This window comes from Lutjanus erythropterus, chromosome 19 (assembly GCF_056507025.1).
Source record: "Lutjanus erythropterus isolate fLutEry1 chromosome 19, fLutEry1.hap2, whole genome shotgun sequence".
NCBI classification, from domain to species: domain Eukaryota; kingdom Metazoa; phylum Chordata; class Actinopteri; order Lutjaniformes; family Lutjanidae; genus Lutjanus; species Lutjanus erythropterus.
The window spans coordinates 22,167,365-22,195,156 of record NC_139335.1 but is presented as its reverse complement, the minus strand read 5'-3'; the positions used below and the strand labels follow the sequence as shown (position 1 = coordinate 22,195,156).

The 27,792-nt window shown below is 39.7% G+C and overlaps 1 protein-coding gene across 1 annotated transcript; it reads right to left on the bottom strand.

Moving 5' to 3' along the window:
• Positions 1-344: 344 nt before the first annotated feature.
• On the bottom strand, positions 345-17,522 carry cdc42ep1b (CDC42 effector protein (Rho GTPase binding) 1b). Its single transcript, XM_084744858.1, has 4 exons — positions 17,344-17,522; positions 9,030-9,592; positions 6,875-7,425; positions 345-3,293 (listed from the first exon to the last, which is right to left on the bottom strand). Exons 3-4 carry the CDS (start codon positions 7,326-7,328, stop codon positions 2,710-2,712), a joined length of 1,038 nt encoding a protein of 345 aa, XP_084600984.1. The 5' UTR covers positions 7,329-7,425; positions 9,030-9,592; positions 17,344-17,522; the 3' UTR covers positions 345-2,709.
• Positions 17,523-27,792: the final 10,270 nt, after the last annotated feature.

Sequence of the window (27,792 nt, the reverse complement as noted above, 5' to 3'; positions counted from 1 at the left end):
ACAGGAATACTGCAAAAGAGAGAGTTTACATGGGAATATAATATTTCAGAAATAATAAATAAAATAAAATATGGTAAAATAAAAAAGTTAGCTAGGGCTTTTGTTTTAGATCATATTTCTCAAATAAATTGAAAAGTTTCATTGCATATTACGAAGTTGAGAAATACGCGTTCCTCGTTCCTTTGTGAACTGTTTTAAGTGGCTGATTATTATTCTTATGGATGTTGATTTCTATCGTCATTTAATATTCCTGTTAAATCTTATGATTTACATAGGCTACGGATCAGTGTTATTTGTTTACTTAGGCTATTTATTTACTATCTGCACAATAATACACACCAAGCTTTGTGAGATTGTGTGTTGATTTTATTGTGAAATAATAAACACGAAAAACAAAAGACAAACTGTTGCTGTGTGTGAAGCCACAAGTCTTTGCCATAAAATGATCCTGTTATAAAGTGTTATTATATTGTGTCCTAATACTGCATCTCACCATATAATTGTTTATTTTATTATCTATAGATCCCCACATGACAGTACAAAGCATGCCACCACATTAGTCTTTTAAAATGTGTGTGATATTGATCCCACAGTAATAATCTCTTAATCATCACTGTACCGTACGCCTCCTTTTTGTCCTGTGTCCACCTGTTTGTGTCATTATTCATAACATGTAGCAACTTGTGGTCTAGTAATACTAATAGTGCTTATAATCAGTTATTTCTTCATGAGCTCTTTGTGACACCAAAGAACATAAATACTTACATCAGAATCATTAAACTGCTGCAGAAACTTATGTCAGTCACTGGACTTTGATTTCCCTGTGTGGGACAGTCTCAAAAACTGTTCAATCAACATCACACCTCTTGATAAAAGACTTCTGGGTAGGATACACCGGTGTATCCTCACTGTGCTCCTCCAGGAGCCTCCTCTCTCCTCGCTCCTCGTCTCCTCCAGGTGCATTTAAGCAATTGGAAGATGGTGACAGGTGAGATGATGGTGGGCGGGAAATGACTTCTGGGTTGACGGAGGAGAGGGGAGATGAGGAGGCATAATTCGATGTAATGAAAAACACACTGTCCTGACAAAAAGTCTGATTGGATTTCTACCAGAACACCACACTTCTGATCATATTTACAACCTACATACCTTAACTGACAAACATGTCAACCAAAACAAGAACAAAATCCGGTGTAAGGGGTAAAACGTGACAAAATTCAGTCAATGTACACAAACAGTAAGTGCAGTATAAAAATTGGCAACAGAAGGACAACATTTTTCTCTCAGAAGCAAGCCAGGGCTGTTGTATGGGTCAAACTCTATTTAACATCTATATTAATGAACTGGCATCGATCCTGGAGAAGTCAACAGCAGCTGGTTTCACACTACATGACTCCAAAATCAAGTTCCTGCTGTACGCAGACTACCTGGTTCTGTTGTCTCCTACAAAACAGGGCTTACAGCAGAACCTGGACCTGCTGGAGCAGTACTGCCAGACCTGGGCCCTGGCAGTAAACCCGAAAAAGACAAAAATAATGATTTCTCAAAAAAGATCCAGATCTCAGGGAACCACATACAGCTTTGCATTAGGAAAACACAAATGAGAGAACTGTGCAGATTAGAAGTGTCTTGTTGTTTCAGCCTGACGTTGACCCTCAGGAAAATGAGACTACTGAGTCTTGTGCGATTCTATAAACAGACATTTATCAAATCAAATTATTGCAATTTATTATCAGGAGTCAGATTTTGAGAGTATAAATTTATTTGATTTTTGTTTTGGGCTAAAACAATTTAGGCTGTTTATTTACAAAACTGAACAGATGGTGAGAGAATCCGATTTGAATTTACAATGTTTAAAAAAATGAAAGCAGAAATGTCATTAAATGATATGTCTGTTGTAAATCAAGCCTTTAGTACAAAAGCCATATCATATTAGAAAAAATAACTAAGAATGATAAAAGCTTGATATGCAATCTTATAAACACGTTACAGGTGCATTCGTCACATAGATGTCAGAGGCCTATCAGCTGTAATTGTACAACTATCTTATCTTACAGTTAGTACATTGTACAGAGTTTTTATTATAGTTGTTATAAAAGTGTTCTTTAAAGTTCAGGTTCAGCTTGACGCCTTAGATCATTGAAGCTGAACATCTTAATTTATGTAAAATACATTTTGCTGTTGAACATCATGGTGATGTAGTGAGTGACTATGTACAATGTGAAAAAATAGAAAAATCAAAGTCCATTCAAAATTCATTTTTCTCCAGTATATTCATTCAACTGTTATGTGTATAATTAATGTAGGTGGGACAAATTCTATTCTATTCTATTACTTTTATATCCTGTTATTTATGAAAAAAAAAGTCATTATGAATAGTTTGTCTTGACAAGAGTCTATTTTGTGGTGTCACACTCATTCAGAGACTTATATCTTCAGAATATTTTAAATAACCAGTAGAAAAACATATACAGATATCATAGTGCAGAGAGGAGGTTCAGGGTCAAGATCAGCATCAAGCATCCATCCTGCAGAAACTGGACACAGACTGGTGGTTAATGTAGATGCTTGTGACGAGAGGAAGAATGTTTCTATGGAAGAAAAACAGAATATCACAAAATGTTCAGCCTCTCTGACTTTAAGTGAACTAAGGTCACTGGAAAGTTTTTATGGTTTTATTGGATCAATAAAGTTTCTGCTCTTTTTCATTTAGACTTTGATCTCTTCCTCCTCTTCAGAAAAGGCATATGGTGTTTTGTGGCTGTGGGAAAGAGCAGGCGAGGTGGCGTTGTTCCTCATCCTCGTTCCCTTTGTGAAGGACCCTCCACCATAATGACGAGAGAGCACGTCAGCTGCCCTCTGAAACCTTTCTGCCTCCATTGCAGGCTCGGCTCTCTGAGGAGACCTCCTCTCCTCCTCTTGCTCTGTCCAGTTGGAGTCACAACAGCGCTCCCTGCTGTTCATGTTCCTGCTGAGTGACCCACTACCCGTGGAAGAGTTGGGTGATGTCACCTCAGGGGTCTGCACAGGCGTCTCTGTCAGAGAGCTGACACCCTCCTCTTCCTCCTCTTCCTCACCTGCTGCGTGGCTGTGGTTGGACATCTGAAGGCAGCTGGGGTTGTCGATCAAACTCAGTACCTCAGTCATAAGGGAGGGGCCGAGGTCTACGGTGAAGGAGGTGAGGGAGTCTGAGCGTGTCAGTGTGATGTCAGGCCCTTTCCTGACGTCTTCATCCTGAAACTGTCTGTCCAGGCGAGAGAAGCGGGGCAGAGTGACAAATCCTGACTGTACACCTGCAAACAGACAGAGGAAGAAATTCAAATCAGTCTTACCTTTAAAAAATGTAACTGACAGCATAAAATCCCACAAGAATAACCTCAATGTAGGTATGTTACAGGAAATGTTTAACAGTCATGTGTAGGAGAAGTATTTTTAATTTAACCCCTGCTCTTTCATGTGGTCACTACAGTGGACAGCTAAAAAGCTGGTTATTGTAAATGGATGGGTTTTGATTGTATAGTTGCACATAAGCCAGCATACTGGCCATTAGTACATCATCCCATACACTGCCACACACTGACCAGGCGTTCAAAACAAATTTGTCAAAACCAGTATGACCGACTGATCAGAAATGCTGAGCAGCTCAGGAATATCTGAAGTGAACTGCCACTTTGTTGTTCTTGAAAATTTATCATTGGCACCAACTTTCTTGGCTGTAAAGGAATTTATTTATATTATTAAAATGTAACTTGCAGGTTTAGCACATTTATATTTTGTAGAGCTCAGGTGCAGCAAAACCAAGTACATATGCATGCAGGCTTTGTGCCCTAGATACTTAATTTCATACACGGTAGATCTCATGAACTGATCCAAGTCAGTAAAACTGAAGAGACTATACTGCTGAATTACTAGTAGTACTAACGGAGAGCCATGGACAATATTTTATTTGTTTATTTTGTACAAAATATTCATTTAAAAATATACCATTAGCAGGAGGAGGTGGGGAGGTTGAATGATGGAGGAGTAGAAAGGGGGCAGGCTGAGGAGAGATTCAACATCTTTTCATTAAGAATTTTAAAATAAGTGAACACATTAGTTTAACATTGTTATAAATATCATTGGATTTGTTCAATATATATTTATTCAGTTAGAAACTCAAATCCAAACTGTTTAAAAAATGAAGTTTAATTTTCATCCAGGAATCATTTTTCAAATTGGAGACCTTTGACATGACTTGAAAGGAAATCCAAACTGAAACCAAACTGACATGAGCCTGTATTAATGATTTGGACGGTAAAATCGTTTTTTACAAGTACAAACACATAATTTAGTCTGTATGGACTCATGGAGTTTCTCTTTGACAGGGAGGAAATACATGAAGTCTGAAGTATGAGCTGTTCAACAGTTACTTTAAGTCTAGCAATTAAATTATTTCACCACAGGGTGGCAGTATGTAACAAGCCAGTAACCCACTGCTGAAACTTCCCTGTAGGACAGACTGAGTTTTCTGTCTCCTGAATGGACTCAGTGTTCTGCGATCTGTTAGACAGTAAAAGTTGGGCAGGTATAAGAGCAGTATGATGTTAAAAATGAAATTGCCATGCCGTGTTATATGATGGGAGTCCAGTATAGGACCCAGTATAGGCCACAAGCTTTTACTGTGTTGCTTAAGTTATTTGTAAAGAATAAAAGAGAAGTTAATTTTATTTTGAAATGACTTGTTTTTCTTTGTAATATTAAAATCTAAATTTTGAGCTTTTTCAGAAGAGCTGTTTTTGTTGTCTAATCAATAATCAACTGGAACCTACAATTCCACCTACCTAGTTCTGGAATACTGACTGACTGATTTTTTCTCCATTGGTCTCCAATGTCTAAAGGAGTGGATACTAACAAAAATTGCGGGTGAAAAACTTGTGTGAAGAACAACTTAGAGAATATGAAAAAATGGATGGAAATAATGACATGGGTAACAAACTGAGAAACCCACTAATGACAAAAGGCTCCCATCATCCTTCAGTTCACTGACTCTCTGTGCCAGCTCCACATCACTCGTTTGGGGCAAATTCCTTATGAATTGGGTAAGGGATCTGCAGACAGAGAGGGGATTTCCAGTCCAGGCGCTGCACGCTGCTGCCTGATAAGCTCTGATTGGTTAGCAGATATAATGAATGGTGTGTTTATGCTGTGCATTCAGGTGGTGACACATGCACGCAGAGATGACAGGAAATGCCCACTAAGTATCTTTCTTTCTCCCTAAACCAGCTGTGTGTGTTTGTGTTTAGAGACTTAATTGTGTACAGGTGTTGCCTAGGTGATTCCAGATGACTCAGAGGAAGGCCGCCAGTTTGCTGGTTGTCTTGGAGGAATGTGGGAACGATGTTGAAAGGGAGAGGGCAACCTCACCCTTTCTGTTTGTATGTTCACTGACATTTATAGCCCTGTTTGCGCCAAGTCAGCTCAGCAGCTCTTTATGCAGTTTGTTCTGCCAGGGAGTGAACAGCGAGAACTGCAACTGTAAGGATATAGTACACCACCATTTTGTTTTTTATTCCTAATTCCTGATGACTAATGCAGTGCCGCTCTACCACCCAGTCTCAGCCCAAAACTAGGTCACTGATCATTCTGCCTGGGTTGCAGGATGCTTGAGAAACTTTTTGCTTCTGAGTTTACTGTAATTTAAACAACCCAACAGCTCGAACTAATGAATATGATCTCACCAAGTTTCATCTGTTTTTCTATAATAAATAATTTTATATTAATTTTGTTTGTTGTATTACAGGTCTTAGTTGGGATGCTATTCCTGACATTTGCAATCAGTGATGTTCTGATAGTTATCCTTCCGTCAATGGTGGCCCCTCTCTTTAGCAACACTTTCCACCTCCACCTGAGACAGCTCCTTTTGACACAAAGGAGCAGCTCCCTCCCTCCAGATGTCAGAGCCCCTTACCCTCTATTAGTCATCTAACTTAAATTTACTTTACTGAACAACACACCTGTTAAGTGATTGGTTGTTTGTGTATCAGTCATAGCATGCTCAAAGGATAGGACAGCTTATATATGAGCCAGGCTGTACTTGTTTTTGTGCTTTTATGGCGGTTTGCATTAAATTCATATAAGTGAAAACAAACATTTTATAGAACTATTTGTTTCTTGCTTTTAATAAAGTACCTGCTACAGCGAGATGAGGTGTTGGAAATCCACAAGCTAAATGCTGGATGCCGCTAAATTCTACACTCTGGTCCTTTAAAATCACAAAAAGTTTAAGTTCATTAATTTATGGAATTTTAATTAAGGAGGAGTAGATGTCATTTCAAAGACTTAACATACAAATTATTATTTGAAGAAGAGCAACTTATATGAAAACATATCTGGAGAAGGAGAACATGTTGGCTGTATTGTTGCTGTCAAAGACTAAATATATTACATATTTTTCTTTTAACCTAAACCTAACCTCACCCTCACTCTAACCCAAGTCTTCACTCTAAACTTTAATGATTTATGTCATAGGAACTTGACTTTGACTTCAAAAGGAAGGTGAGCCCAACAACGTGACTTGTGAATAACATGAGTAATACATGTAAACACAGACACACACACACACACACACACACACACACACACACACACACACACACACACACACACACAGTTGAAGTTGATTTGGTGTAAATGAATCTGCACCACTGTTGTTGACGCTGACGCCTTATTGTCTATTTACCTTACATCACCAGATTTGAGTGTGATCCCTCCTCACTTCACTTTTCTAAAGCCATTAAATTTTCTCAGCTCACTTTTAATGAAGATGATCTTGCTGCTAAGATGCTTTACATAAACCTCCGTCCCATGCTGGAGGTGATTATCTATATTATCTCGCCATATGTGCAGAGGGAGTCATCTGTTGAGCTGATGGAGCTGGGGAACAGCACCCTCTGGAGGCACCCATTGGGAGAGTCGATGTTCAGCTGGGGCAGGGAGATGGCGTTCTTGATGATGGGTGAGATGTCTGGTGGGGGGGATGACAAGTCACGGGAGCCCCCTCGCGGACGCGGCACGGAGTTCTTCCGCACATGCCGAAAGGTGCGTGTGAAGAACCCAGTTGTCTTGGAGCTGTTTGCCGAGTCCGGACTTCCTGGCTCCCTGGTGCCACCGTAGTTGCTAAGGAAGGAAGTGTCACCAAACACGTCCCCGCCACGTCCAACATGCATAGTATGTCGGAAGTCACCGAGCGGTGGGCTGATCATATCCACAGAGAGCTCGCTCTTGAAACGACGCTTCCCCTGAGAGCCGGACACAAGGCCTTTAATCCCTGGCAGTTTTCCCAGACTCATGGTGGCAGAAAAGTTGTGTAATGTCTCTTTAATTCAAATGAGCGTCTCTGAGCTCTGGTAACATGTCAGTCAAGTTTAAATTCCAGTTTAGGGTCCACTGTAAAACCAGAGAGAAAAAAAAAATTAAATGCCAGGACAGTGAGAACAGAAAACACAAAAATGTGGTTGTTCAGTCGTCAGAGAATGTGTCTATAATCCATTCTCCACACGGCCAGAGCCAACTATTCATCCACCGTCTGCCCTCGCTTTCCCTTTTGGATCGACACTGAAAGATGTCAGTATGGATGCAGAGTCAGTCAAGTACCCGTCCACATCTTCTCTTTCTCTCTCGCCCTCAAAGCTAGTACTGCACATCTGTCCAAAGTGACCAAATGCTCAGATCACTTCTCCTGCACAACTGCGGCTTTCAGTCATGACAAAATAACAAAGACGATGAATTACAAGGTCATAATTTGTTTCCTCTGCTTACCACAGCTTATGTGGTTTGAGTTTGGGGCTCAGATCTGGTTCGGTGAATGATAGTTTAGAAATACAAAGTCCAGCCGCAACTGTAAATACATTCAGCCAAACAACTCAGCTGGTTTGTGTGACAAAAGCAAAAGAAACAGACAGATGTTTACACTGTGTTCACTTTATATCCTTTTAGACTTAGACAACTGTCTTGTTGTCAGTCACAACTTACGTTTTGCTTGCAACACTAAGAGGATCACCTCAGGAAGCCTTGTAAAACCAATGTAATCTTAATTTGCCTTTTACCCAAGCTTTTAGATAGCAGGTAGGAACGATTTTAAAAGCTCAGTCAGACTGGACAGCATGTAGCACCAGCACACTTGATGAAATTCATAAATAATTTATCACTTTTATAGGTCTATTTCCACCACACTGTGGTGACCCTTACCACAGCACTGGGCAATATGGCATATAAATAATATCTGAATATTTTTAGGCTATTCCACCATATACTATATATATATCATGATATACATATAATAATATAATATAATTCTCAAATAGTGCAAACATATGAATCTTTTAGAATATCATGCTTTCGGGCAGGACAATATGGACAAAATCAAATATAACACAAATTTGACCAAATACCTTGATATTGATATTGTGACAATATTGTAGAGATGACTATTGTGGCTTCCACAAAATATTAACAAAATGAGATTTTTGATCAGTAATCATCAATAATGTGGATATGATGACTAAGTGGCTAAAAGCAAATAATAGAACAGCTTGAACAATCTGGTAAGTTCTGAAAATGGTATCACCTTACTGTAGTGCAGCCTCTCAAACCAGGAAAAGACAACACTTATGCCATGTCACAATACAATAATATCTGAGATCTAAGACGATATCTTGTCATCACATCGATATATCAATACATCGACATATGGCCTGACCCTACCTTCTCACCAACAGTTAGGTTTCAGGTTAGCCTGCAAGGATTATGTTTATGTCTGAGCGTTACACTTCTCTGTGGTTTTTAACCTTAATTTTGCATCCCACCTACACTGCATGCACTTTTCACCCTTTCATTTACTCATTTCTGATCATGAACTACATTTCTCCTGCTTCTCCTATGAGCTTCAGAGACCATCCTTAAATTTCTGTAATCCTGCACTTTAAAAAAAAAAGCAAGTCACAAAACACAGCTGAATATGAAAGCAGCAGTGCCTCCACTTTATTGCTTACTGGTAGTGAGTCCTTTTCTCTTGTGTGTTCAATAGCTCCCAGCTTCTGAGAGGATCCTGTGTGTCTCATCCAATAAGTTCTTCTACACTCATCTTCCTCAAACTCCAAGCAGAGAGAGCGGGGGGTCCACTGCCATGCACCGTCTCCCACTAAAGAGGTTTATCCATGTGTGGCACCACACTGTCCATGGGACATCCTGTCACCGGGCCTGTCGCCCCGCTTCTTTGTCCTCTGTTCCCTGGCCCCTCTGCACCCAAGACACCAGACCTTTGAGAGGTTACCACAGCAAAGGATGAAGGAGGCTGATTCTTTCTCAAAAAGGCCAATAAAGTAAGGTGCCGTAATCCAGCAAGTGTTTTGTCTGCATCATCCTGGAAGAAAGATAAGGCTCCTCCCGGATTGTCCATGCACTGGATTAGCTGCTAATCCCTTCTGTCTTCCCTCCCTCTCCGACTCCCTCACTTGCTCTCTGCCTTCTTCAATCCACTTAAGTCTTCCGATGGTTTCTGGGTAGGTGGGCTTCTGTGTTTTTATTCAGATCCCACAAGGCCCGCTGAGAGACCCTACAGGGAGAAAAGGAGAGAGATGTGAGTTACACACTGGAGAAAAGACTAACAATTCAGATGCACATGTGTCAGGCAACTAAAACTTTGGATCGTATGATTCTGGGCATGTTTTTCTTTTTCTCTGTTGACTGAGGATTCAGCAGGTTCTCAAGAATTTGTTCATGGACTGAACTCCCCAAATAAAACCTGAGTGCACTGGGTACTTTGAAGAGTCTTTCAGTACAAGCACTTTGATTTATTCTCTCCTGAGTCAACAGCACTTTGCTACAGTCACACAGATTGTAATCGTATGGTTTTAGCAAGATTAGATGATTTGACAATCAATTGATTATTTGAGTTATTTACTGAGCACAATTGCTAAATATTTTCTGATTCCAGCTTCCCCAGTGTGAGGATTAGGTGCTTTTCTATAGTTTTCATCGTCACTTGAAGGCCTTGAACTGAGAAAATGTCCATGGGATCTTTTACTTTTTCTTGTCATCTTATTGACTAAAAAATCATCTTTTACACTGTAAAAAAATAATAATACAGAAATGTCATGGAAGTAATCTTTTCTTGTTATCTTAAGTTTTATTTACTCTAGTTAATTTAACTGTCCACTTATTTTCAGAATACTTCATAACTTGTAAACAAGAGATCTTCTTACTTGGAGTCTTTTGACATGAAATGATGAGTTGAATGAATGTACTGTACAGCGTTCAATCAACTCATTAAATTAAACTCACTGGCAGCAGTTTCACATGTAATCTTTGTGCCAATGCTGGAAGTGGGTCAACTTAATAACTTAAGGTTATTGAACATGTTTGCTCAGCTGCAACTGAATCATTATCACGTTTGTTTGACTAAAAAATTTGTTTTGAATCATTACAAAATTACCTCAACTTGTCTTTGTCAGTTCAGTCAACTCAAACTTTTATCGCAGTCTGGACACTAACTTTTTTAAGTTAAAATATTTTTTTATTTTAATTTTTACGGTGTAATTAGTAAAACAATTGACTGATTAATTGATAATAAATATAATCATTTCTTTAAAGTTGTGCAATGGATAAGCAGTGAGTTTCTTGATTTGATATTTATAAGGGTGTTGAATTGGGTATGTCCCTACCAATATTCAGGGATTATTGAATTGTCCCTGGCAATGTATATATATAGATTTTTTTCTAAGATCATTTTGTGGGCTTTTTGCCTTTATTCAGATAGGACAGCTGAAGATATGACAGGAAAGGGGGGATGACACACAACAAGGAGGGAATCGAACCGGCAGCCGCTGCAGAGGACTGATAGCCTCAGCACATGGTGCGCACACCCTACCAACTGAGCTATAGGGGCACCTGTCTCTGGCAATAATTTTGATTAAAAAAATTAAAATATGACAACTCTTGTCTGTCAGTGTCTGGTCAATGTTTGTGAGATTCATGTGACAAAGTCTCTGTGCTAATTATAGCAGCGAAACAATGTGTTTGCAAATTGAAAGATTACCTCCTCCCCCTCATTATGCCTCACATTGGTTTGGTCCACTACTTACCTCTTAACCACGGGTGTTTTTTCACCGCTAAAATATTTAAGACTATATATATGAATTAAATGACTAGTGACAAATCTAGTAAGTTATTCAGACATATACACAAATCTATTATTTTGTAATTCATTCTCATGCACGTTGTAATCTCAGTCAGTGCTCCTCTAGCAGCAGCACAGCATCTCTGTCTCTCCTCGCGCCGTACACCTCAAGCAAGACACTGGCAGCTATTTCTGTGCTTATGGGGACGCTCAGTGTCTATGTCACTCTGAAATGTTCTGACAACAGGCAACAGAAGAACGGGATAATGGGACAGATAGTAGAGAACACAGTTGCAGCTCACTTTGAAGTGAGGAGCAAAAACAATCCCGTTTGTTTCTTTGACTCGCCATGAGAGAACTGACTCATGAACCCCACATCCCCATCCCCCGCTGGGTCATGTTTGTTGTCCCCACTAAACGTGGCATGAAATATCAGCCCTCATATATCTATGCTGGAGAACCCATTTAACTTAATGAAAAATTAACAACAATTTAATGTGACATGACGTGTGACATAAAAACAAGAGCCCCCATCTGATATAGTGGCATACACAACATTAATACCATAAATTCACTTCTCCTGAGACTTAAACGTTTCCTACAACTGTTTTTCCTGGATACACTCCGAGCACCTTCTTCCTGTCTGCAGAAGCAATGACTCCAGGGCAAAGGAAGTACCGATAAGCTCCAAACACGTGACCTCTCCAAACCGCAGCCAGTGTTGGATTAATGTCACAGGAGATACTAGCTGATGCTGCTGCCAGGCCCATCTGGACCTGTGATATAAGAACTCGAGCAAGGTGGTGATGGTGGCACTCATGCTGGGCACTGGCCTGAGCTAAGATTACCTTCCCTAAATCTTTAACTAATCCCAGTTTTTCAGCATGGATAAATGTTCAGGGGTGGCCAACATTCACTGTCTGTAACCCAGAAATACGGAGGGAGGCGAGATATGATGAAGGCATGGGTGTGACAGAAGGAGTAATCAACTTAGGGGACTGACCATTCATAAAGAGGAGGAGGGAGGTAGGATGGATTTTAGTCTTTGCCTGACCGCCTCTGATCCCACAGCTCACTAACATTTAGCTTAAGGGAGAGATTAGGGCCTGCGGGGCACGAGAAGGTGAGAGACAGATAAACATTAGCAGAGGACATCCACTGTCTCTGTCAACACCAAGTTTGGATAAAATAAAGCCATATCAGAAACTGCTAGGCTGAGTGTAACGTTTAGTTCCCAGATTGATGAATACCTTTAGATTCAATTTTCATCTTCTGAACTGACTTCGAGTGATCAACAAGTCCTTCAGTTTGAAATCTTTTTCAGTTTGGGACAATCTATGTGGGGGTCATGTTAATGTTGGAAAAACTTTACAAATCTCTGCTGGTTGCATCTGACAGTTGTGGTGAAATTGCAGTAGGTGCTTCACCATCTCTTTGCCTGGCAGGGATCTGCAATCTGCACCTCTGTTTTCTCTGCCAATTTTTCTTACCTCAGTATTATATTGTTTTCCTTTTCATTCATGGCTTTGTGAGCAGTGAGCACAGCTCAATTCAGATCTGTTCATGTGCAACAAAGTGCAATACCAGCACAGAAATTCACTATAGGAACTATATTCAGGAAATTGACCTCATTAGAAGCACACAGAAAGACATTTAGATCTCCTAAACATTTATCTGTAAATTGTACCTGCAGACATCCATAAACAAGCCTGTTTTGCGTGAGCTGCCTGACTGATTGCAGAGACAGAGACAGACTGGGGGGTGGGAAAGTGTAATGGGAACAGCGTGCGATGGGGAGAGCAGACCGGACGCCATCTATTATGGCCATCAAATAAAGGATCTGAAGACACTGATGAGAAACACATTTTCACCTCCTGTCTTTATGTGTTTTTTCCCCCGGACTTCTATTTTAGCAGTGTTTTTTAAATAAATCTTGCTGTCTTTTGTCTCTCTGTTTTTCTCTCTGTCACACACACACACACACACACACACTGTCAAACATGTTTCCCTTCTCTATTACTCTCCCTGCTGCAAGCAAAGTTACTGTGTTAGTCAAACATCTGGTACCACAGAGCCACAAATTGCAGTAACGGGCTCTGATGACATTTGATGGACCGTTCAATCACAGAGGCTCAGAAAGAGATTTGTCTTCATGGACTTATGCGCACACAAACAGGGCTGCGCTGCAGTGGGTCAACTCTTAAGTTGTTTCCTCCACTGGACCGGAGGCCCACGGTCCTTTTACAGCGCAGCACCAGCAAACTGTGGTTGAGGTCAGAACACCCTGACCATTACGCATGGCTCCAAAATACAACATGCGCTCAGTTTACAAGGATCTACTGCTGCAACGTGGCAATACACTCCAAGGCCTGCCAGGCCCTTATGGTCAGGGTGTCTGTAAAACAGAGGTGGGACCAAGTCACTGCTTTGCAAGTCAGAAGTAAGTCTCAAGCCTTTGTACTTAAGTGCCAAGTCAAGGCAGACAAGTCCCGAGTAAAGTCCCAAGTCCTTTGACTTTTATTCATTCCGTCAACCTTTATTAAATCTTGAGGAATCATGGAGGGAGTGCCCTCGTTTACACTGATGTTGAGTAGAAGAAGTACCCACTGTTGGTATAATCTAAACCAAATCTTATAAAAAACAAAACAAAAAAAAAACCACTGAATAGGAAGCGTGTCCACACTTTTGAGTGGTGCTGTATATATAATTAACAAGAAAAACAAATAGACAAAAACATAAATGAAAAGGCATCAGCAGAACACAGTTAAAAACAGTTAAATTCAAGAGCAGAGAAGTCATGGTTTTAAATTGGCCTATAGGTACAACTGTGTTTAGTGTTAATGTGTGTGTGGCACAAAAACTAAAAGCAATTCTCCAAAAGTCAGTGTCTGCACGTAGGACTTCAGGCATTAGCCAATCACTCGCACAAGATGAGTAATGACTATTAGATGATGATGATGATGGTAAGTTTCCATTTAGGGCTTTCTGGAAATGAAGAGCATCGTTGCTGTTAGCTGATTAGTTGATTCAGAAAATGAAGAGGAATGAATTGATTCCTCGCACATTTCTTACATAACATATTTTGGATTTGTGCAGGCTAAAGTCCAAGCGACATCTCGAGTCAATGGTGTTAAAGTCCAAGTCGAGTTGCAAGGTTTTTTGTATTCTGTCATGTCCAGTCCAAAATCATCAAATTTGTGACTCGAGGCCACACCTCTGCTGTGGTGTGTCTGCACTGCATACACTCAAGTGTCTCTGAATGTGATTACATGGCTCCATGACATTATCTGATTGCGTGACCACAGATATGTGTGATGTGACGTATGTATGTGTCATATCCGAGCACTGCGAATTGTTAAAAGAACTTCCTGTTCACACCCTCTAACATTTTCCTGAATGCACCACTGCGTCAAAGAAAAGAAAAACTCACAAGAGACATTTGAGATAAGAATTCACCTCTTCAACTACAGTTCAGTGACTTCTTTTACAGTGCACAAAGACTTCAAAGAAAACAAAACATCAGGAGGCTAAGCAAGCAAATCAATCTCTATGGTCAGGTTTATCCCACGCCATCATTCACTACTTTCATGATGTCTTTTTTTTGTGTGTGTGTATGGAACACGGGGGAAATGAGGCCAAGGAACAGAGAAGTGCAAACACATCTCATTCCATTTCAATAGACATGTTGAACAAAGAGCACAAGGAAATGTTGCCTCTCCAAACTTCCACATAGCAAACATAAACAGAGGCACAGTTAAAGTGGCCCTTTAAGTCTAAAAGTCTTGTTTAAGAAGTCTGTGTTATTGATGTGTGGCAGGGTAAACTCAGTGACTTCCATTTCCACCTCGCTCTAGTACTTTAGATTTTTATGATTCTTCATTTTGTCCTGTAGATCACAACATCATGACCTTCACCTCTTCAAAACATTTTCAAGCTGCTTTCATGGTGTAATAATCTCCACTGTTGAATTCACCCAGTAAACCCATTATTATGCACATATGCTGTAAACTGCATTTTTAGTGTTTCAGTTTTTGCTCGTCGTTCTCCAGAAAAGACAAAGGTGAGTGTCCACTGAAGACCTACACTGCTGCTGTGTCCTACTTGCTTAGGGTCACTTCAGCAGGCCAGATGTTCAGATGGTTGAAGGACAGCCTCTCTAAACATGACGCCAACTCCCTGACAGACTGCCAACCCACTCATCTGAGATCTGGCACAGCTCTAGGACAGTTGTTCTGTGGTTCCAGTGGAGAAACAGAGTGACCAATTGATTTTGATTGTTCCACCAAACGCAGTTTCAGTTCTAAATGAGGTGTTTATATAAGAGCTCATTGTTGTCCGTAGGACGTAACTAAAGATAGAACTCTCTCAATCTGGTGGCGTTCTTTAAAAGTTTTGTTTTTATGTTGTTTCAATTTAAACTATCTCTTCAACTGAATACAACTGAAACAAAATGTCCAGAAAAGAATAGATTGTTCAACAATTTCCAGTTTAACTTATGATCAGTTACATGTCTAAGATAAAAGTTTTCACTGCATACTGGTGGTTTTTCACAAAAGTACCAACAAAACTGACAGTGAGCCATTTTCATCAAGGGTATTAATGACCAATTTGAAGCGATAGAAGAGAGGCTGGGTTTAACTAATTTCTATAAAATGTATAGAAACTTGTTTGCATTTTTATGTTAACTATGACAAAAATATGTAATGAAAACATAAGAACACATTTTCATAGGCTTTTCTTGCAGGGCCGCCCTATGAAATGACAGTACCATCAGTGACCCCAAACCAATCTGACTTTGAGACTGCTGGCTTAATCAGTCATGTTACTGGCTAAGATAACCATGTATATTAAATTGCAATGTGCATGGAATAATTGAATTGTGCATGACTTTCATTTGTCTTGATTTCCACATTATATATTGGCCATTAGTTGCCCTGCTCTCCAAATCTGTCACCAGCCATTGAAAATCACATAGTGTTTGACCCCTAGATGAAATGCTGTGTGACGTTGTGTGACATATAATACAGAGCTTCATATTTCAATACTAAGTTCCATCAATATTACGACCTAAAATGCTGCTGCACATGTTGGATGCAGCGGCCAGTAACTCTTTCAGATTTCCCTACTTTCTCTTTTAATTTTTCATTAATTGCCAAAACACACTCCTGGATTAAAGAGCAACAGCCGCCATCTTTTGAACATGCAATCAGACAACAAAGTCTGAAATCAAACAACAGAAGACCAGAAATTGTTGTAATCATACAAAAAGATTTGCTCTACAGCATCCTGGCTCGGGCTGTTGCATCTGAGGGGCAGATCCCACTCAGAAAGACAAGCTGTTGTATATTGTGTGTATTATGAGGAAACGACAATTCTACAAATAGTTGAACAACCCTAGATTGTGTGATGATAATAAATGTTCTTGAATCCTAAAAACACAAATCATCACTGAACTTAAGGAAAGTATTGCGACAGAAGGGGGTAGAGGCTAACATGTATGCACTGATGAAAAAAGACTTTGTCTCAACATTAATGCAAGGCTGGATTGAATCGAGCTGAATATTAAATTGCAGCATTTGGAAAAGTTGGCCACTCATGAAAGTGCAGTTTGTTTTCTATGTGTTGTCAAGATTTTTGAGACTCTTCCTCTTGACATATGTTTACTTAATAATAAAGCAGCCCTTTGACTGGTGCACCTGCATTGTGGACAGTGATTATTTGGCCTTTTTGGAGCTCTGATAGTTGTCTCACTTATTTAAAGCTGACAAAGTGCTGCTAATTGGCAGGTTTTCACACCTAGCTATTATAACTGCGATCAAGTCCCTCCAGAAGCTTAATGCCAACAGACATAACGAATCATTTAACCAACTCTTTTTTTCAACAAGTGCAGACTACATGTTTGCAGAATCATAAACAGCAGACTATAACGAGATACAGTATGTGACCACAGCGGATCCGTCAGACGCATGTGGACATGAGGTGAGGTGAAGCGGCACTGTGCGCCTCTGGCTCCTCTCACTGTTTACGCACAGAGATAAACTCTAACGTAATTTCATAGGAAGCCAACAAGACTGGATTAAATTTAGCCAATGTTGTAATTTATTTATTGGTGCTGACTTCACATGACTGTTATCCGTTTTCAGTGCGTTACAACATACAACAACCAAAGTGATTTACAAAATTCTTACCTTAAAATAAAGTCAGAGCGCAGTCCTTCACACAGAGACGACTTCACCACATATTTTCTCTGTCATGCTCCTCGGTTTGCGGTCTGCAACGTAAGTTGTGTTTCCGCTTGGACATGAACTTTGCATCAGCGCAGCACAGCAACTCTGAGCTGCTGCTGCTGCTGCTGCTGCACACGAGTGGACTGGAAGGAGATGGAGAAGAAGACGAGAGGGAGGGGGAGGAGAAGGAGGAGGTGGGTGGACTCCAGAAGAGTCGACGATAAATACTGGAAATTGTATGAAGCTGCAACCCTAATCCGAATCAAGAAAGAGTAGATGCCTGAAGTGTGTGGATGAGGTGGGCATGACTCTCATTAGGCATCAAATCATGTAAACTTTCAATTTGAACAAAACTATTAAAATAAATGTAAAACTAGAAATAGCAACACAAATACAACTTAGTGTGAGGTCCTCAAAGGAGCCAGCATAATGAGGAAAGACCTGGACAAGAGACTAAACCACTGTGTCTCTTCACACTCTGTCCTGACTGTCAGCTCTGCTTGTGCTCCTGCCTAAATATGGTTAGGTTTATATCAGCATGTTTATGATTTCTAAATTTTTTCACTGTGTCTGTGAGGAGTCTCCTGACGCTTGAACTCATCAGCACCTTGGATCCTCTCTCTCTGTCAGTACCGACTCTGGGTCTTCAACAGGGGGTCTGTGACCCTTAAGGGGCCCACAGTTATTTTTTTTCCCCTGTACCAACATATTATTAGCAAATATAAAACAACCTGTTATTAAAACAAACAAACAATCTAAATATATATATATATATATATATATATATATATATATATATATATATATATATATATATATATATATATATATAAGAGATCCCTGCTTTAGACATATTTGACATGTAAACCAACTTTAAAGGAACAGTTCACCCCAACATTTAAAATGCATTTTTTCCCCTCTTATCTGTAGTGCTGTTTATCCATCTTGATAGTTTTGGTGTGAGTTGCCAAGTTTTTGAGATATCAGCTGTAGATGTCTGCCTTCTCTTCAAAAGAGGCTGAATGGCAACTGGCTTGTAGTTCTCATAGCACCAAAAAAAAAAATACATCTGAAAAATTCAACTCAAATATCTCTTTACAGAAATCACGAGTTACTGGAGTCCACAGACAGTTGTGAGCAGTTTCAAGTAGGAAATATTTTCTTTCTATGTTAGAATCTACTAGAACAACTTCTTTCTACAAGAAGCAAAGAAATTACTACATGAAACTTCTCACAGCAAGGTCTGTGGATTATCTTGAGTAAGTGGGTTATTATTTATGGAAAGATACATCGCTGCAGAGTTTTTGCAATACATTTTTTGGCATTATGAACACCACAACCTGAGTGCCATTTAGTTCCATTATATTCATGAAAAGGCAGACATTTCAAGGGCTGGTATCTTCTAAACATGGTAACTCACACTATACAGCCTTGATGGATTATTACCTCTACAGGTAAATTCTATGTACTTTTGATTATAGGGTGAACTGTCCCTTTAAATTGAGCATAGGCTACAATGACTTGGATATTCAATTGAAAACATGAGTTGACATATGTAGGAAACACACACACACACACACACACACACACACACACACACACACACACACACACACACAGATATTATCCCTGACCTTTACTCAGCTCTGTAAACATGATCTCTTCAGGGTTCCCATGGGTGTCATCAACCTTTCTTCTCTGTGTGACCCTCTTCACCTCACTCCTGATAAAAATACACTCATCACCAACTTTCAGTTGGACATGCAACAATAGTGTGCGAGTGTGTGAGCGTGTATGCGCGTGTGTGCAGCAGGGTAAGACATTAGCCATTTCTCAAAGGACATGTTTAACCTTTCGATATGATTTTCAGAACAGCGTTTGAAGGCAACAGCAGTTTGACAGTTTGGTGTTGCTGAGTTCAGCCTTTCTGTGTGTATCAGGTGTTCAGTGGTTTAAAACAGAAATAGAAGACCAAACCACAAAACAACACCTAGACATCCACTTCCATTATAGATTATATTTTTACCTTAAAGGCACCGCCCTGTTTTTAACATATATCATGCACTGTCACTGTCAATATAAATCCTGCACACTGCCTACACTGTCTATAGACATGTATACATGCATATACTGTACATCCACTCTTTGTATATCCACTCAGCATTTATTTATTTGCACTTATACACCAATTTGTTCACATTGTTGTGTACATGTACTCTTCACCTTTATTTATTCAGCTTTGTTGTCCTTGTTTTTAGTTGTTATATATATTCTACTCCTGTATAAGTACATTGAGATGGAAATGGCACTGGAAAAATTGAGAAAAACAGTCAGATTACTTCTATGTGAACACAATACACAATACTTGGCCAATAAAGCTGATACAGATTCTGATTCTGATTCAGAGGCTGGTGAGTGTGTATGTTGTGTGAATTACCATACATACAGTTTTCATTTATCAGGATATCAGGCCACATTGTTAAAAAAGAGTCAGATAATGTAGTGGAAAATTGATGGAAGATGGAGTTGACCTTGAAAACAGACATGAGAAATTGGGGAGGGATCAACTTTGCTGTGAGTGTGGGAGGGCGACTAGCTCCTGTTGACAGCAGCTGCAAAGAATCAGATGCTCTCTGATGAGCAGTGAATGTTGAGGGCGTGGAAAAGAAAATCACAAGACAGAGGGAGAGAAATGACATGAAATCTGACACCATAAACTGTCATGTTGAAAATGTTGTTTTTTCTGTCAAAAAAATTGTGTGAAATTGTATTTTATTTCCAAAGACAAAAACTACATAACCTTATTTCCTCTGCATTGATTTCTTTAAAAAAAAAGTTACAAAGTACCTAAATACATCTTCAGCTATCAAAGTATTTAGCAGCTACAAACCTCTTAATACCACTAAATAACTGGGAAAAAGCAATAAAAATAAAATCATTATTATACATTTAAGTTATGGTAGGAATTAGGGTTGTGTGATGTCATTAAAAAGGTGATTATTTTGACAGATATTGTGATAACAATATGATTAGTGGGAATTAGTGGTCTGTACCAAATAAACATGTTTTCTTATATCTGGAGAACAAGATTTGTAGGCGTCTCTGCAGCAGTACAGTACTTGATTAATGCTGCTTTTTTCACGCATTGCAGCATCTGATATTTAGATTTTTTGCAGTTCATCACATTGTGATTTTGATGAATTATGCAGCCTTGGTAGGAATGCACAACTAAGTGATAGACAGACATAAGACAGAAACATGGATAAAAGTGGGCAAACATGAAGCTCTCTGGCATGGAAGGAGGAAAGAGAGGGAGGCAGAGAGGAAGGAGTGCAAGTCAAACAGGATGAGAAGCCTCTGAGACAGAAAAAGGTTTTCTTCGCAGGAAATGACTTTCTCACAAATCAGAGAGGCAGCCAAGAAGCTTGAACTCTTTTCAGACACCGATACTCATTTAGTACTCAACAGCTCATCCAGTAAAAACACATTTAAAAAAGTCAGGTACGAATCAGTGCAAAGGTGATTCCAATTCATCCAGAGCAGAGCTCGTCATGGTGGGTGTCCATTGGCCTTTTTTTGGGTTTGTGGATCTGGCTCCTGCTCTGGAGGACAGATCCAGGTTAGACTTCTGTTCTCATAAAACCCAGATGTGCATTTGGAGAACATCGTTTGGGAAGTGGGACTCTTCAGTTGAAGTGGGGGGGTGGTGGGGGGTTGATGAGGTTGATATATGGATTGTTGGGTTAAGGGCTACATGAAAGAAGTCAACTCCTGCGTCTCTGTTTGGATTGTGCTCCTGTTTCCGTGGATTCTGACCCGTCAGGAAGCCGAGTGTTGGCCCACAGACAATAGAGCATTGTAATGTCTGTCCTCAGTGCTTTCTAGGCTACAATAAAAAAAACAGACAAGAAACACACAGACACATATTGAAACACTTAGTTCTGACTGTCACTGAACAGTGACTCTTCATCTTTGTTTTTAGAAACCTGGTCTAAATTTAGGAGTCAGATGTTTTTCAGAAAATGTTCAGGACAGAACATGGCATCCCATGACAGCCCCGCAGTGGTTGTTTCCTTGTTGACTTTTGAAACTAGTTCTTAAATGAATAACCCACCTAAGTCTGTCCACTGAGTATCACATACTCACACCCTGTATCGTAGCAAAACTCCATTTCTCAGGTACTGAAGTTAAAGTATGTTCCAAACTGCTCGCCAAACTAAATGTATGTCCAAACTGGACCGTTTCACATGTAGACAGTGCAGTATTCCTGTATTTATGTAACCAATCATCAGACAATTGACGTTAAGTTAATAAAAGCTGGACACATCTCAGAGATTAATTAACAGAACATTAATGAATATCCCAGATAAGTTTAATATAATTGTAGTGGAGCACCAAAAAGTTAACTTGAAAAATGTTTTTCAGGAGCTCAAATACATGCAAGTGTTGTTTGCAACAAACTGAACATATTGAACAATGTATGTTTGATGCATGATTGTTGTGAATCTGAGTTGAAAACGTGCATCAGCCAGTACAAAGAGCTTTAAACCTTTCAGGAAACTTTGTTAGACCATTTTAAAGGAGCAATGTGTAGGAGTTGCACCTTGCAATGAGCTTGTAGATTGAAAATACTTTGTTTACAATTGTTTACACTATGTTTACTGTATGTCACTTTGAGTGTTTGAATTCTGAAATTAAAATGTATGCACAATATAGTACAGAAAATTCCCAAATTGGAAAAAAAAAACATACTCTCCATGGTAAACAGTTGCAGATAGTAATGCATCACGTTTCTCTACAGAGATGTGCGAGTCATCTACTCACATTTTTCGGTGGCATGTCAGAGTCGTATGCAGTAATCATGTTTGTAGACCACAGTGACCAGTGAGGAGAATTTAGTAGTTTTGACTGAGTCACAGGGGCTCAGCAAGGGTTAATCTCTCATCCCTGTGTGTCAGAGTGGTGGAGGGACAGATGATGTCTGGGAGAGCTGGTGAGCATTGAAACCAGCCATTGTATTTCCAGACGCACTGTATTTATGGTTAGAGCACGCACACAGATGCTGATAGAGATAGAGAAGGAAACAGAGACCAAATGCTGTCAGGGGGTTTATTAGGAAACCAAATGGCTTCCTGTAACCTTAATGAAGAACTCACATCTCTAAATTCCTGTATGCTTTTATAAATATCTGTCTGTCGGATGACCCTGAAAATATAGAGACTGCCCATTGTTCCAATCTTACATTATTCCAAAACCCCAGTAGTCCAAAAAATGTCTGGGGCCGTCGGAGAAATGGGTGTTTGTTTTCGAGATAACAGAATATATCAGACAAACGGGCTTTCAGTCCAAGGGGATATTGGGGTTTTGGAATAATGGTCTCTCAGAAAACAAAGACATGGTGCCAAAATATTCTGTTTGTGAGAATACAGACAAACATTGTTGGGAAGAGCCTGAAATAGAACTTAAAGTGTTTTACCACACTGCCACTCTCTTTATTGCCGTCATTCCCAGGAGGACTGGTTTTGTTCCTGGTCTTTGTTATGTTGATGTCTGTTAAAAAGGGAATCCCTAAAACCAGGGAAATGTGATCTGGCAGAAGGTCAGGCGCGCAGAAAACAGTGACCCTGGATGTCATCTCCAGTCTGTTTAGACAGATAGTGCAAAATAAGCAGCAACATTACATACTCTTACGGTACAGTAGGCTGAGATGTGAACTTAAATATATACTCAGACAGACATGCCGACTGTTGATGCCAAAAGTGTTGTGCTTATCGTGACTGACCTATTACTATATGTAACCCTGTTCCTGTTCTGAGGCAACTTTTAGCATGCGGTTAGCAGTCGTTGCATTTTTAAACCATTTGTGTATCTGGAAATTGATGTGCAGCCATTGGTAAAGCTGTCTATGTCTGCAGTTCAAATGTGTGGTGGAGCTCAGATTTAGACAGCAATGTAACACCCTGTAATTCAAACGTCAACTCAAACCTCACTGCTCTGGAAGGAGAGTGACAGGAAGGGGAGCAGGCCAGGGCAGGGCGTCAGTTTTCACTGGCACCACAAAATCGTGTGTGTGTGTGTGCATTTGTCTGCAACTATGTCGAAAAAGACACTCTAAGCAGTATAATGAGTCAATAAACTGGCTATAAATGCATTATACTGCGGGTGTTACTTGGGCGACAATGTTTTTGTAGTCCTAATGTATACATTTATGATTTATATTTTTACTCTACACAGTTTAAAGGTGCAATATGTAAGATATGGCCAATGTAAAGAAGTAACAGTTTTGACGTTGTGCCAAAGACGTCTGTGTAATATGCTGCAGAGGTATCCACTTAAGTTAGCATGCTAACCATCTAGGCCTTCTTGTATTGTAATACCACTTCCTGCCTCAACAGGTCTGACAGTGTAGCTCAGGTCTCAGGCTGTTGATGCCAACAGGCTCAGCTCTATTTGTTTTTTTTTTTATTCTAATAAAATGAATAAACTCACAAAATGTCAAGCTAGGAAATACTCTCTCAGATTATTTGCCCACTTTTCAGCATTTTTCAAAATTCTTTACACTTTAATTGCCTTGGTAACTCATCGTACAACACACTTTCTTCAAACGCTACAGAAAAATAAAATAACAATGCCCCCCCCAAAACATCTTAGCTTGTCTTTCCACTGTTCTGAAAATCACCAACTGTGGTTTGGTGGAAATAATCTTTTAATTCACAGAGTTAGATGAGACAATATTATGGCTCCAGTGCTGCTGATGCCCAACCCTCCTCTTGCTCCTCTCCTTAAAAGTAGTGTCTGGTTGAAAGTGGTAAACCAAACATTTCTCCACTTCTTTCATTATATCGGCTAGAGACACCTGAACCAAGAGATGATATACCAAGTATAATGATTTAAAAATGTCAAATTTCATTCACTTACTTCTTGATTATTCCAGGTTTAATGATGACTTTTCCCAGCCCCACCAAGTTTGTCCAGAAGAGGTTGTGTGAGGTCTGATTTGTATCAAGAGAGATCAGCCAGCCACATCGTCTCCATATGAGGTTTCTTTTTGTCAGAGAAAACAAAAAACTCTTCCCTTCACGCAGCAGGTCATGAAAATTAAATCAACAAGTTTTCCAAGTTCATTCAGTGATAAACAAATATTCCCTTAAAGTGGCCTCTGGTTTAATTTTTCCAATATTTTTGTCCCACTCATTGTTTTTCCAAGCTTTTTGTTTGCTTCAATAAGAATTCCTTCCTTCACTCCGGCCCTCTGGTGTTATTGATGTTGATTCCATGTTAAACAGGAAATTGCATGGTATTACTCTGGGATGTTTACAAGACCTCATTAAGCTACACTGGTGCTGCCATATATGACAGAGTTACAGAGCTGAGAATGAGAGGACAGACTTCAGAGACCACAAGTGGCTTTCTTGGTCAAGGAAAATTTATCAGCACAGCACCCGTGAAAATATATCCTCCTCTTTCCAAGTGGAGGCTAGAAATATGTTCGTTTGACTGGTGTCTGATACTCATTTCTCACTTATAATCTCATTTTTGTCATGGGACATCAAAGGTATCTTGAGTGCCAGCAGCCTAATCAATGGTGAAAGCCACTGTCACAGTGTCCTGCGATAAATCACATGTCAAGATTTAAATCTGTCTCAATTACTCATGCCCCCACCCCACTCTTTCTCTGCCTCTGTTTTCCAAAAAAAAAAAGTCAGAAAAGACACATTCTTCGCGGACACAAAGAGGCGATTCTGTGCAGTTGCCAGGCTTGAGTCATAGATGGAGCCACGGGGGGTCAGCTGCTGGGTGAAGAGCCGGGCCTGTTGTGTGCCGAGCAGGATCAGAGTGGAACAGACATAGAAATAAAACCCACAGACACTGATACTGTTTAAGCATTGTTAGTTAGTAGTTATTCATGACGTTTAGGGGTGTCACAAGTCCCCAAAACAACAATTCTTTTTGACTCTTGATTTTAAGGTCACAATTTGATTTGACTTTTTTCTATTTAAACTTTTTTGGGGCCATTGATGATTCTTGATTTGTTAAGATCAATATATTTCTGGTTTTATGCCCTGTGTAATACATGTGTAACTGTCATTAATCTCCCCACCTGTAGATATAGAATCCCATAATGTTGTTATAAAGTGTAGCAGAGTGCAGTATACTTATTTTTTATTGTTTACAGTTCAGTATCAAACTTATGACACTCCTAATGAAGTTGTAAGTGAACCAGTTCAGTTGTCTGATTGTATTGTCCAGTATGTAAACTTTACAGGGATTTATTGGCAGAATATGGCAGAAATGGAGTGTAATTTTCATCCATTAGTGTATAAGAATCGTTGTGTTTTCATTAACTCAGAATGAGCCCTTTATATCTACAGTGTATTCCACCATATTGCACTGTCATGTTGCTACAATTGCCCTAAATGAACAAACACGACCCACCGTGTATTGTGTCGTCCTACATGTTTGGAAGAAGAGAGTGAAAGAAAGGCCACAAGAAACTTCCTTCTTCCACAGAGTGCAGAAGCAGCACAACAGCTCTCCTCTGTGTCAGAATAAGTCAGTCATTTCTGTGGCCATGGTTTGAGTATCTCCCTTTGCCTTGTCTTGTCTTTTCAAAAAAATATTGAAGCAACACCTGTTCACTCACTTGTTGTCTGGAGAATGAAAGAGATTTAAAAAAATAAAGTGTAGGGTTTCCTTAAGGAATTCTGCACAGTCTGTTTCTGTGTGACTGAACTGTCACAATATCACACATTCCAGCATGAGCAAACTGTGGGGTCCAGCACTGCTGTCAATGGCTCTTCTGTGCCGCTGTCACCTCAGAGACAACAGGAATGCTCATCCACTGCAGCCAGGCCTCCCTCCGTCCCTCCCTCCCCTCCCCAGACCGAGGCCTGGACGGACTTTTAGAGGATGGATTGGTCTGGTCTGAGGAAGGGGGCAGAGAGTAAATGACAAACAGTGTCACAAAAAGAAGGAGAAAAAAAAGGAAGACAACAGAGAAGAAAACGGTGGGCAAGAGGAAGCGATGAAAGAATCACAGACAAGAGAAGAGAGGGAGGAGGTGTGAGTTTGAGAATCATAACCAAAGATGGTTCCAAAAACTGAGGCAAAGGGAAATAAATATTTATATGGCCTACTCTATTTCTAATCCCAGACTTCTCCCATTTAAATCAATTACCAGATAAACAGAACAATAATAGAAAGATAATAGATTATCAACATTGCTCAACTTATTTTGTAAGCTGTTCTGAAATGTATACAGCTACAGATCTTTCAGTGAGTGTGCAAAGTGAAATGCTGTCATCATTGCTATTTTTGTACAGCTTGCTGCAAGTGTGGCCGAGGGCTGACAAAAGTCTGTGTGTATTTCTGCTATGCACATTTTAGTCAGAGAACATCCTCACCTAACTACACTTCCTGTAGTGTATGGGTAGATATGAATCCATAATATAATATCTCCTTTACATCCTCTGTCTACATTAACCTGCACTATCTCTAAGCAACAGTACCAAGACCCCAAACAGAAGGCCTGTTTATTCAGGGGAGGCCCGGAGACGGAGGACAGCCTGACATTTCCTGTCCACATGCCAAGAAAAAGACACATTCCTTTGCCAGGCACCCCATATTTCCTGTCTGCCTTCATACTGACACTGAAGGACATATTTTACACCACACCCCCCCACCTGGCCCTGTCCCACATTCAGTTACCCAGCCCCCCTCAGAATTGGCATGTATGTATAAATATTATTTCTATACAACCAAGAATTTTGACTACATCATGTACCATTAGAATAAACTTTTCACACTGTGTACAACCTCAGAAAATCTTGAGCTCTCCATGTACCACCTTACTGTTTTGCGCCATGTGGTGTGAACACACTTAATGAACACTTTATTGATGCTTATTAAGTAGCCACGACTGACACTTGTGCTTGGTTCAAGGTTTTCCACTTTGTTTTCAACACGATCACGACTGTAGCAGGCTGATACTGAAACATTTCAGTGATCTGATAGAAGTATTTTTATTTAAAAATTTTGCAGCATTTTGATAGTATTATATGTTTTAAATTAATGTATTTCATTTTGAATAATATATTTCTGACATTTGTTTGCAGGGGGAAGCTCGTGCACCACATACATGTACAACAGTTTGATAACCTAGGCTTGAGAATGTACATAGTTTGAATTGTGACACAAACAGGAAGTCCCCTTTTCTTTCCATTTAATGCTCAGAAAGTCTTTCACCTGCTGTTATTGTCCAGGTAATATGTGAGAACAATGTTCACTTTTTCATTAACGGATGAGTAACCAGAACCACACCAGTATTAGAGAGGTTCCATGAATATATAGAAAATAATCACACAGTCGTAGCCACAATGCAAAAAAGACAAGACATGACAGCCTAAAACT

Coding starts and splice junctions, on each gene's coding strand:
- cdc42ep1b (XM_084744858.1), bottom strand. CDS start 7,328: ATGAGTCTGGGAAAACTGCCAGGGATTAAAGGCCTTGTGTCCGGCTCT. Junction 3,294..6,874: donor TGACTCCCTCTGCACATATG/GCGAGATAATAT, acceptor GTCTGTTTGCAG/GTGTACAGTCAGGATTTGTC.